Genomic DNA, 11,261 nt, shown 5'->3' on the forward strand with positions numbered 1-11,261 from the left:
TATGGTGTAATATAGCATACTTTTCAAATTATAGATTTTACAATTTAAAACGAATTTTGGAACCCCATATCCGTAAAATAAGTGTTTGCAGCTATATTTGTATTATAAGTTCTCTATACAAGGAAAGAGAGAGGAGGAAAAAAAAAAAAAGCCCTCAAAGAAGCAGCAAAGCTCATGTACTTAAACTAAGTATGGGAGGAGGATGTGTGGTGGTTGGACATGGGAATGTTTGAAAAGATTCCGATAGAAAAATATGTGTACTTTTATTGGAACCTTCCTCTCGCCAACTATGGTAAGCTCTCCTACCAAACTTAGGGTCTGTTTGGTATCAGTTTTGTTTATTGTTTTTTGTTTTAGTTTTCAAAAAATAGAAAATAAAAACAAAAAATATTGTTTGTTTGTATTTTCTGTTTTGGTTTTTATGAAAACCAAAAATAGGTTTTCAAAATTTTTGAAAACAAGAAAAAAAGGTTTTTAAAAGTTTTGGAAACATGACTAGATACACTTATTATAGATTGTATTTTCTTTAATATTTCAGATTGCAAATTGCATAGAGATATGAAGAGAATGATTAAATATACTTTGGGTTATTGTTTTATTTCTTATCTTTTTTTCTTTCTGCTGATGTTTTCAATGATGAATTACGTTGCAATAGACACGGTAAAGGCTGCAGTTATGAAAAATATAGTGGTGTGGATATATTTCATTATTATGAAAATAAAAGAATAAACACACTTCTTTTTTTATACTTTCAGTTTTAAGTGTTCAACCAAACAAGTTTCAATTTTATGTTTTCATTTTATGTTTTATGTTTTTGTTTTTTATTTTTGTTTTCAAATTTTTTGGAAGTGATACCAAACACAACCTTAGTTTTTAACTTTTAAGTAGACGAAATTTAGTTGACAGAAAAATTATTCATTTCATCCGAAAATGATTATTTATTCCTGAATTTTTTTTTTCTCTGAATCAATCAAATCCTTTGCGTGCCTACAAATGGACAATGCTAGAGACCCCCAAAATTTGACCCCTAAATCTATGTGACATTAAAATAACTATTGATTAAAAACACACATGTAGGACCCACTTCACATTAATTGGGGGTCATTTTTTGAGGGTCTCAAGCATTATTAGCCCAATTTTTTGCAGCACAATATACATAATATTGAAGAAGAAAAAAAAAGAGAAAAAACTTATGAAGGAATATAAATCTTAATCTCAAGCTTATACATGTGCACCTGTTTAATTCTACAACGATGAAAAAAACAAAAAACCTCAACTATGTGGATTTCAACCTATCTTACTTAAACAGCAACATCTTGTACTCAACAAATTAAGCACTTTGTCCCAACAAAATCAAGGAAAAAGAGAGAGAGAGAGAGAGGAAAATATCCAATGCACATAATTAATTCTTTATCTTACATATATCAATGAGCACCCACAAACCCATCAATTGGTTTGGTCTCCATTTTCTGCCTTAGAAGCAGCTGAACTCCTAGGGATGGAAAATGGGAGTGAAGCTGGAGCCACAAACGATAAACCTCCTCCTGGCTGATGAAGATTAGTTGAAGATGTATTATTGTTCAAGTAAGTTGTTAATCCACATCCATTATTATTGCCTCTTTGATCCGCGCCGTTAGTATCACCGATGATCTTCGTAAGAGCGGCTGCCAATGCTGATTGGAAACTTGGGTCAGCTGTGATTGCCTTAGTCGCCGCGGCAATAGTACTCTCTTGCAAGAATTGTTGTTGTTGAGGAGAGGGAGGAGGAGGTCTTATTATTGGATTAATGTTGTTCTTGTGCATGTAGTTTTGGTAACTATTACTAAGAAATCCAATTTGGTTCCTATTATAGCTGAGGAATGACGACCCATTGTTGCTCCATGGCATTGTGGAAGATTCAGAGGAACTAAAGTTAAGATTTGTGGAAGAAAATTTAGGGATTGAAGAGAATCTATTGAAGTGGGAGAGTGAATTATATGATGATAATGATGATGGTGGGAATGAAGTGAGGTCAAGAGTGATTGTTGGGTGTGAATTGTGTGATGAAGATGAGAATGAAGAACCAGGAATGTAGAATTGGCTGGACTTGTATGCATCAGCTGCTGATTGATAGTAATTATTGAGTCCATGAAGATCGGCTGCGGTTGTGGAAGGGCCGGGGCCGGCTTGGGAGCGGGAGGATGAGCCGGATAATAGCATAGAGGCGGCCGCAGAGGTGGTGGAAGCCATTGCCGTTGCGGAGATTGGAAGTGGGTGGTTGTGAGTTCCTTCATATGTTGTGATTAAGATTGACATGTCTTCAGCACATCTTTGAACCTGAAATTCCATAAAAATCAAGTTAGACTTAGAAAATAATATTTTTCTTGGATGTTGATATACTAATAATTTGTTTATTTTTCTGATTCCGATATTATTGGCATAACATCGATCATTTAACCATATAAATCGAGTACGTTTTGAGTACAATTTATCTAACAATTATCAATGTACGTATAAATTAGTAACTAATATCAATACCTGTTTTCTTACGGGGCACGATGGTGCAATAGTACAACGATAATAAGCGCGAGGACAAGGGTTTCCCTTTGAGATCTTTTGTCCATATTTCCTCCACTGGCATCCATCATTCATCTACATTATCAAAATGTGAAACCTTGATTTAATTTTCCATGATAATCATGAATAATTAAAAGCAATAAGCAAAGTCAATGCAATTATATACAACTCACTAATTTAATACTAACCGTTGAGGCATCACATCTAGCTCTAACAGAAACCCTAGTTTTCTTGACAGGGTTTTGTTGCAAAACTTCATCGTCTCCTCCAACACTTTTACTTGTCTTGAGAACTTTATTAGGAATCCAATTAGTATCCGCGGCGTCGTCCTTTTGTTGTTCTTCAAAACTACTGTTTGGAGGATCACTTGCATCTGACTTTGATGCTTCAAACTTGCATCCCAGTCCAAGATTCAATCCATCTCGATAATCAATTTGTTCATGATGATCCTCCCTAATAGCATTCTTCTCAATGCTTGAGCTTTTCTTCTTCTCGTCATCCTTCCTTACATCGCAAGAAAACCGTCTGAGGCTTGGCGAGACAAGCTGATCAGGTTCTTCGATCTCTAGATGAGGATTGTTAGGGTTTGTAGTGAGTTTCTTTGGTTGATGATCATGTTGAACAATGTCGTGGAATTGCATTTGAAGGGTCTGGTAATCCTTCATTATCCTATCCAAGCGCATTTTAAGCCTCTGATTCTCTTCTCTAACCTCTCCCATTTCTGCTCTGGCTGATTCAAGTACTTGATCATCCTACATAAGTGCAAAAGAGAGAAGCTCAGCTAATATATATATATGTATAATTAATGACATATTTGCAACAAAATGTAACTAAAAACCCTTTGGTTCCATTAGTGATATTGGTCTTTTTTTTCTAGGAAATTTTATGCTGAAGTGCATATCATTGCATATATTTACACACACATATACACAATATATATAATTTCTGTGTATATCAATCAATACCTACTATCCATAACTACACATAAATCAATAATTAACAGATAATCTATCTAGATTAATATATATATATATAAATGCCTTGGAGAAAAAAAAATTTCATTATTTTTATCATATGTATATATTCTCTGTGTATCAATAGATTCGATAGATACATGTACATGTGTGTGACTGTGTGTGCACATGTTGACGTATGCAAGTTTTTTTTTTTTCTTTGTGTATTTATTATCTATATGTACCTGCTTGGTGTGGCTTAAATTGTTTTGTTTTGATGAAGAAGATGGCTTTACGTCGTCGTTTTCACTGTATTGTCTTTTCGTTCCAACCTGAAACATTTAGAAAAATCAAGATCTACTTTATAACTACAAGTCTAAAAAACTAAAATCATCGAGAAATTAGAACAAATAATTTCAACTTAATTCTCAATATGTAAATATATATGTATGTTAAAATTTAAATATATGATTTAATTTCATAAATATTAATCTGCTTGATTAATTAAGAAATCAATCTCTTCGACACCATGTAGTATTGTAGTCGATCCAGCTTATATCTATACATATACATATATGTATATATTCAAGAACAAATTTCAGGCAAAAAAGCAAAAATTATTGAGAGGAAAAATAAAACGAGAGTTCTAGAGAGAGAGAGAGAGAGAGAGGGAGATGAATTTCAGGGAATTAAAATTAAAAGCCTCACCTTCTCCTCCTTGTGACTCGAACTATCAGGATCATCAACCCTTCTATCTTCCTTAAAATCGTCCTCCATGGTTGCTATCTTCTTGTAATTTGTTCTTGATAAATATTTTCTTCAAACCCTTAATTAATTGTAGAAAAACTGACGAGCTTTGTTTGTATATAAAGAAGAGCCTGCAGTATTTGACCAGTGGAAAATTAATTCAAACTTGTTAGTCTGTCCATCACACAAAAATGTCAACACCCCAATCCAATTGCACTAAAATATTAATATACGTACACGATTTATATTAATAATATTATTTTTATATTATCTATCAAAACTAGAAGAATTCAACTTCAACGTCTAAGATAACATGTGAGAGGTTGAGATATATTTTCAATTCTCAATACTCGGCCTCGAGGTGGAAACGTGAAATCTACTCACCTATCTATCTATTAGACAATTGATTGGCAAATTTCAGATCACACGAAAGACCATGCAATTTCCATGGATCAATTGAGACATGGGGATCAATTGAGACCTGAACCAAGACCCAGTGTCGGAAGATAATGCGGGGTGACATGCGCACACGCTTGACTGAGTAATGACCCATCTGACAAAGAGGCAATAATAATGACCCATCTGACAATTTTGTATAGAGTTTGATATATATATGTATACACACGTGTATAGAGTTTGATATATATATGTATACACACGTGTATAGAGTTTGTCTTTTTGAAGTTTCGTGTCGTAGTACAAAAGTCATATGGTTACTAGTGCAAGGTCAAACTATTGACACATCTTTCCTGTTACCGTTGGTGACCGGGGTTTCTGATCTAAAAGACAAGTAAGATTTTAGGTCAAAATATGGGATTAAGAAAATGGCCTCTTATTGGTCCATACAGTTGACCTTTCATTAAAAGAAAGCTAGAATCTGGAAAATATAAAGTGTTAAACCCTAGATTAGAAATAGTGTTACTAATAAATAGATATATATTATTAATCTACATTAAAAAAAAAAGTAATAAACAATGATTTTGATCAACACATGTCCATAAATTTTTCTTTTTTTAAGTTATGGCTCTAGGGTTTTCGTTATTTCGGGAAAAATCAATGCTTCTAATGTGCTTTGTTTGTGGTAGTGAAAAATTGACACAATCAACTTGGTAGTTAACTCGAAGGAAGTTGGCCGGTTGGTAAGTTGACACGATTAACTATTGTCAAATACAATAGATTGTAGGTTAACTCTTATGTTCCAACATTTTTGTTTTGAGTTACCCCTTGTTTGGTGCGTGTGAGACGGAGAACTCGTGTATCATATGTTTATCATGTAGGGCGAGATCCAAGATGATCGTGACTCAAATGTTTTTCTCCTTAAAAAAAACTTTATACCAGAATTATGTGGCCATTATTTTCCAGAGGAAATGTAGGAGTATTTCTGAAATTGTACGTATTTCGTTGTCAACCTTTTGTTTTAATAAATTCCAGAGGTAGGTGGATGATATACAACGCTATAAGTTTCTCTCTAATCAATTTGGCAACTTGGAGTTGAACAAAAAACAAATAAGAGAAGAAAGATACAAATCAAAATTTATCATTCTCAAAATGCACAAAAAAATATATCAACAAACAAAAAAGTGCCAAATTGGTTTATTTAACACAAATCAAAATTTATTTCTTAAAAAGCAAAAAAAAAATCAAAATTTATTTCTTAGAAAGCAAAAAAAAAAAGAAAAAGAAAAGAAGGGGTGCTGTTTCAGTCTAATTATCAACAAAGGGAAAAAAACAATTGTGTTTAATCTACTAATGTTTATGGCATATAGCTAGGTACACAATATATTACATGCAAGCATTCACATATATATACATTCAACCAAATTTTATAATCAACTTAATTTATTAATCAACTTGATATTAGTTTATGGCTAGAGAGATCCAAGTAGCATATATATAAATATTCTTAACGTCTTTGAATAGGTAAATGAATTCTATAATTAATTTATTAGTATTCTAATTTGGGATAGTTTAGTTTAACTATATATATCGAAGTCTAAGCTAGCTTGGCATTATTTTGAAGAAAGAAGTTGTTAAGTCGGTGATCTCATGCGAATCATTTGTTTAAACTTAATTTTTGACTTCGTACAATTAAACAATTAATTCCAAAAACAAATAAATTTATAAAGTACTGGTTCAAAAGCATTGAATGTGGACAAATTGACTGTAATATATATATATAAATTTCCTCACAAATCAAAACACTTCAACTAAATTCTTAATTAATGTTATAATATTAACTTCTAGTTATACACTACTGACTACTGAAACCTATAAGAAGCAAATTACAACCTCAAGCGAGGAGGAAACTCTCTCCACCTACAAGGTAGACGATAACAATTAACAGAGACCAAGAAAACAACAAAGAAAACTTAAGCCCAATATATATATATATATAGACTTGTAAATTAAGATGATGTAAATCCAGCATGAACGTTAAGCCCATTATACATATATACATATATATTATATGAGTGTTTGTGGGTGTGTATACATGATTTTAGTTGAATAAAAGCTCCCAATGATCATGAATTGTGAGCTGGCCAGGCCTCTCTTGTAGCAACTTGCCCCCATTGACATGGCTGACTTGCCCGGCCGCTTAAAACTCCTAACCTATCAGGATATAATTTGTCGTCTTTGGAGGTTGTGTATTAAATTTATATTATGGGTATGGGTCGTATACGAAATTTCTATATGTGTATATATGTATATATATAGATATGTAGATACATGGGTTGTGTTGGTAAGTTATAATTGTTTATTATCAAGTGTCAATTGAATTGCGAAGCATCACATGGGAAAACATAAGATGCTTAGAAACTTATAGTTGGGTCTTGTCTTGTCAATCTACACATGTTCATTTTCTAATCTCAATCCTTTTACCTACTCGACATTTTCAAATTTTATGGTCAATATTTTGACCAAGGACTATCAATTTCGTTTTTAGTTATGTGAAGGAGTTAGATTCGAGTTAATTTAGAATGAGTAGATAAATTAAACAATAGCAATTATATATGTCAACGGATGTCTACATTTTACAAAGGCAATAATATATATTTTAATCAGCCTATTATTATTTAAGAGAGAATTTTTTTTTTCTTGGAATCCAAATGGTCGGTGTATATAGAAGTATATGTATATGTATATGTATTCAATATTAGTTTCTTACTTTCTTTGCCAGATGTATATTATGTGAGGTCTTTATATTGGTATTGGGTTGAGTTGATTTCGGGCCTTTTATTAACTGGGCCTCATTGGCCCATACGATTGGTCTTTCCTATCAGTGAATTAATTGACTATATTGTTTTGGGCCGTCGGGCAACATTATATAACAAGCAGACTTATCAGATTAGAGTAGTCTGTTCCTGTGACTCAGATGGATTCATTGCAAGCAAGCATTCACGTTTAGGTTTCTGGGTTCTAGAGGAATCAAGGCTGGAGCTCCCACGGCGGCATTGAGTTTGCTTGGTTCAATTAATCTCGCAAGGTACTTCAACCCAGAATCCTGTTGATGGGTTTCTCAGTTAACTTATTTTCTTTTGAAAAAAGTTAATAAATGAGACAAGTTCCTATGTTTATAGTTAGTTGTTCTTTACCTGCACTTAGTCTTCTTTCCAACGTCACTTTGCATCGTTGCTATCTTTCAATGAAGAACGTCTCAATAGGGAGCTTCAGTTCAAGTTATGATCGCATATGATGGCATGGCTTAGTGGTTTAAGAGTTGCAACTGCATTACTTGCTTGCATCATTCTACGTTGATAGGCAATAACCACGACGCAACGTGTATCAGAAGCTTCTGATCTAATCGGTCATCCAGTGGAGATGCTATATAATCTCTTACCAAATGATGCTCAATATACAACACATAATACAATTCTCAACAGCAGTCTTCAAAAACCCTCAGTCAGCGCAAAAACTCGGCCTGCCAAAGGTGGAGGCAACATAGACACAGCCTTTTGGATTTCCTGACAGAAAGAATATGCAAATCAGCAATTCAGTGAATGATAAGAAGATATACCGTATGTTAGCTTCCCATGATAGAACCTTTTTTCTCAGTAGAAACAAACCCTAAAATAGATGCATGGCCTGGCATCTCATTAAGCTATCTGTTTAATCAGAAATCATCTTGAGAACATGGAAAGGTGCAAAAACAGACCAAATGAAGATCTGAACATATCTCGTGCATCAATCACGTCTCATGAACATAGGTCAGAACTCGAGCACAGGCTCATATACTAAAACATTATATTGATGACCGCTGTAATTTAGTCAAGCTTTTACCACTTAACCTGGCATCAATTTCTAACGGTACTGTAATGCTGTAGAATCTCCCTTTCATAATAAAAGAAAATCTTCCTGGTTCTGTGGATCATTGAGTACAGGGGAATTAAAGTAGAAAACTCACCTCTAATGCATAACGAGCAGAAAAATGAATCAGAAGAATTGCTTGGTTCTCAAGCCTTTCTGCATAATTAACAATCTGAACAAAGTTCAATCATAGTAATTAGTAACCACAAATAAAGGAAAATGGTCAAAAAGTTATGTTCCTAGAAGGAAAAGAGCACCAAAAGGGGCAGCAAAAGAAATTAACCTCAGACAAATGAGTGTGTCCATAATCCCTTGCCTGCTCCACTGATACTGAGCTATCAACAAATGTGCTCTGCATTAAAAAAAAGGCGAGGATAATGTTGACAGCCATACTTCTCAAGTCCAGAGCCTCATATTCGATACTAGAACATAGCCAGAGAGCCTCTCATTAAGTACAGAACGTAACCATAAATAATTTTTCTTTCTCAAAATTTGAATCACATTTCAACTTCTTAAGATTTTGGAATAATATAACTATCGAACATTCCATTGATACTCAAATGACTCTAAGCCATACCCAAAATTAAAAAAAAAACAAAAAATAAAGATTTTCCTTTGTTTACATTATTTTAATCTTTTCCCTCTATTCTTTAAGACATCATCTGCTGAAATACTTATATGCATAAGATTATGAATTTCAAATCCTTGAGTTCTGAAAATTTCAAGAGATAAGCTTACGGAGATTGAAATGATTAAAAAGTAATCAATATTACACACCTCTAGAACAAGAATCCTTGCCTTTAGAACATCGACATTTGTCTGATCGATAATGAAGTCGGACATAGTGTCACCAGTGAAAGCAATTTCAGGGGTTGTTATGGTGTATGTAATCTGTCAATAAACAAAATCAACTCACTATGCACATTATGTTCTTGAGGGTGGGGAATATGCAACAAAAATAATAGGAAAAGCTCTGAAGAGGATTGTGAAAAAAAATTGTCCACTAAATCAAAAAGTGAGATCAGGAATAACAGAAGCTTTCTGCACCAGAACTTTCTAACTGAAGAAACATAAACCAGGCCTGGTGTATCAAATTGCTTAAACATCACCGTCTCATTACCAGATCCAATATCTAGAAACCCAAAATGTGCCCTTGAAGATCAAATTTGAGTCTAGATCATCTCAACAACATAGTATTTAAAAAATTCAGAGACATTGTTGATATAGCAAATTCGGAAAAATAAATATTGACAGAAAAGGCTATTGCACTTGCATGTCATATGAGCTTAGACCAAGATTTCATAGCCCACATTTAAAAAAAAAAAGTTCCAATTGAAGGGCTAATGGGAAAAACAAGGAAGAAAAGAGAAGCAATCAAGAGACTAAAAGAACACACAAGCGAGAATCAAAGAAGCATCTTATAGTTTTGACCATTAAGACAGACCTACAGACCTCCACACCTGATGTCTTCAAGTTCTTAATCTCGTTCCCAGACAGGCCAAGATACTCCTGCTTAAGTTTATGTTTCACGGAGGAAACTAAGTAGCCCTACAATATATTGAGTAGAATGGAATTCAATACCTTGACACAGTGCATAATATATGTGAAATGAGCATCAACAGAAATACAACACAAATCAATATAAAAAATTTAGCAGCTTTACCTGGCTTTGTATGACATGGTAAGTCTTGAATGCTCTCACTTTGAGGTCCTTTCTTAAATGGAACTCTTCTCCTGAAGATATACATGTTTTTATCAAAGTACAGTGTAAAATTAACTAGGCAACACTCATCACATATGAATAGGATTTACATTACCCCAATCCAAGCCAACCAGATTGTGGTTCAGCTCTGATCCGTCCATTTTCCTATGCACCTCAAATAGTTTTTCCACATCTTCTTTAATAGCAGTTGGCACGAAAATTGTTGGGGGCTTCATCCTATATAGGCCACGGGTTGCAACATACATGGGCAGTCCACCCTGAAAATAACACACATAAAAACCAATCTAGCAGAAAACCAACAATGGTGGTCATTAATCAAGAGGAAATTTCCATCAGCAATCCACAATAGTCAGTGAAAAGAATATTACTGAAAATTGCAGACACATGAAAAAGCTTGTAAAAACTCACATGATAAAGCTTTTCAATCTCTTTTCATTGGAAGAAAGCCCGAAAATTTCACCAATAATAACATAATACAAGAAAAAGAGAATAAATTGAAAAGAGGAACGAAATTGTTTAGAGTTAGGGGAGACGAACAATGTGATCCATATGACCATGAGAGATAAAGAGGAAGTCCTGGGAGATAGCACGCTGGGGGCAGCGACCGATGTCGAAAGCTAAATTCAGACTAGGGAAGATGACGCAGGTCTCGTGACCGGCTATGGACAGTCCTTCGACCGGGTATCCCTCTATTTTCAGTACTTCTTTATCTCTCTTGTTGCCTTTCCTCGGCTCCTCTGGTTGCTTCTCTTCTGAATTCAGGTTTTTGATTTTTCTCTCCATGGAGACTGCTGCTAAAATTCAAAAAAATATCTAGAGAGAGCCACAAAGACGAAAAGGCTAGGCTACCTTGAATAGTTTTCTTAGTCACAGAAGAGACGCCGTAGTCACCACCGCACCATAACACCGGGGACTAGAGAAGGACGCCGCCAATCAAAGGTGATTTAGGGAACGAGACGTTTAAGGTTAACGAACTT

At 34.1% G+C, this 11,261-nt stretch overlaps 2 protein-coding genes across 3 annotated transcripts; both read right to left on the reverse strand.

The window, feature by feature from the left end:
• Positions 1 to 1,190: 1,190 nt before the first annotated feature.
• On the reverse strand, positions 1,191 to 4,374 carry LOC120016127 (WRKY transcription factor 72B-like). Its single transcript, XM_038868749.1, has 5 exons — positions 4,218 to 4,374; positions 3,755 to 3,841; positions 2,745 to 3,308; positions 2,518 to 2,631; positions 1,191 to 2,316 (listed from the first exon to the last, which is right to left on the reverse strand). The coding sequence occupies exons 1-5, from the start codon at positions 4,284 to 4,286 to the stop codon at positions 1,447 to 1,449; spliced, it is 1,704 nt and encodes a 567-aa protein (XP_038724677.1). The 5' UTR covers positions 4,287 to 4,374; the 3' UTR covers positions 1,191 to 1,446.
• A 3,146-nt stretch (positions 4,375 to 7,520) lies between these two features.
• LOC120016164 (tRNase Z TRZ1) lies at positions 7,521 to 11,259 on the reverse strand. 2 transcript variants are annotated; one of them, XM_038868801.1, is made up of 9 exons: positions 10,822 to 11,259; positions 10,379 to 10,541; positions 10,225 to 10,295; positions 10,014 to 10,109; positions 9,360 to 9,452; positions 8,845 to 8,913; positions 8,659 to 8,733; positions 7,850 to 8,218; positions 7,521 to 7,758 (listed from the first exon to the last, which is right to left on the reverse strand). In XM_038868801.1, the coding sequence occupies exons 1-8, from the start codon at positions 11,065 to 11,067 to the stop codon at positions 8,144 to 8,146; spliced, it is 888 nt and encodes a 295-aa protein (XP_038724729.1). In that variant the 5' UTR covers positions 11,068 to 11,259; the 3' UTR covers positions 7,521 to 7,758; positions 7,850 to 8,143. The 2 variants fall into 2 exon arrangements, with proteins under 2 accessions (XP_038724729.1, XP_038724728.1); XM_038868800.1 differs by having other exon boundaries at positions 7,536 to 7,758; positions 9,339 to 9,452.
• Positions 11,260 to 11,261: the final 2 nt, after the last annotated feature.

Source organism: Tripterygium wilfordii, chromosome 15 (assembly GCF_013401445.1).
Source record: "Tripterygium wilfordii isolate XIE 37 chromosome 15, ASM1340144v1, whole genome shotgun sequence".
In the NCBI taxonomy this organism is placed as follows: Eukaryota; Viridiplantae; Streptophyta; class Magnoliopsida; order Celastrales; family Celastraceae; genus Tripterygium; species Tripterygium wilfordii.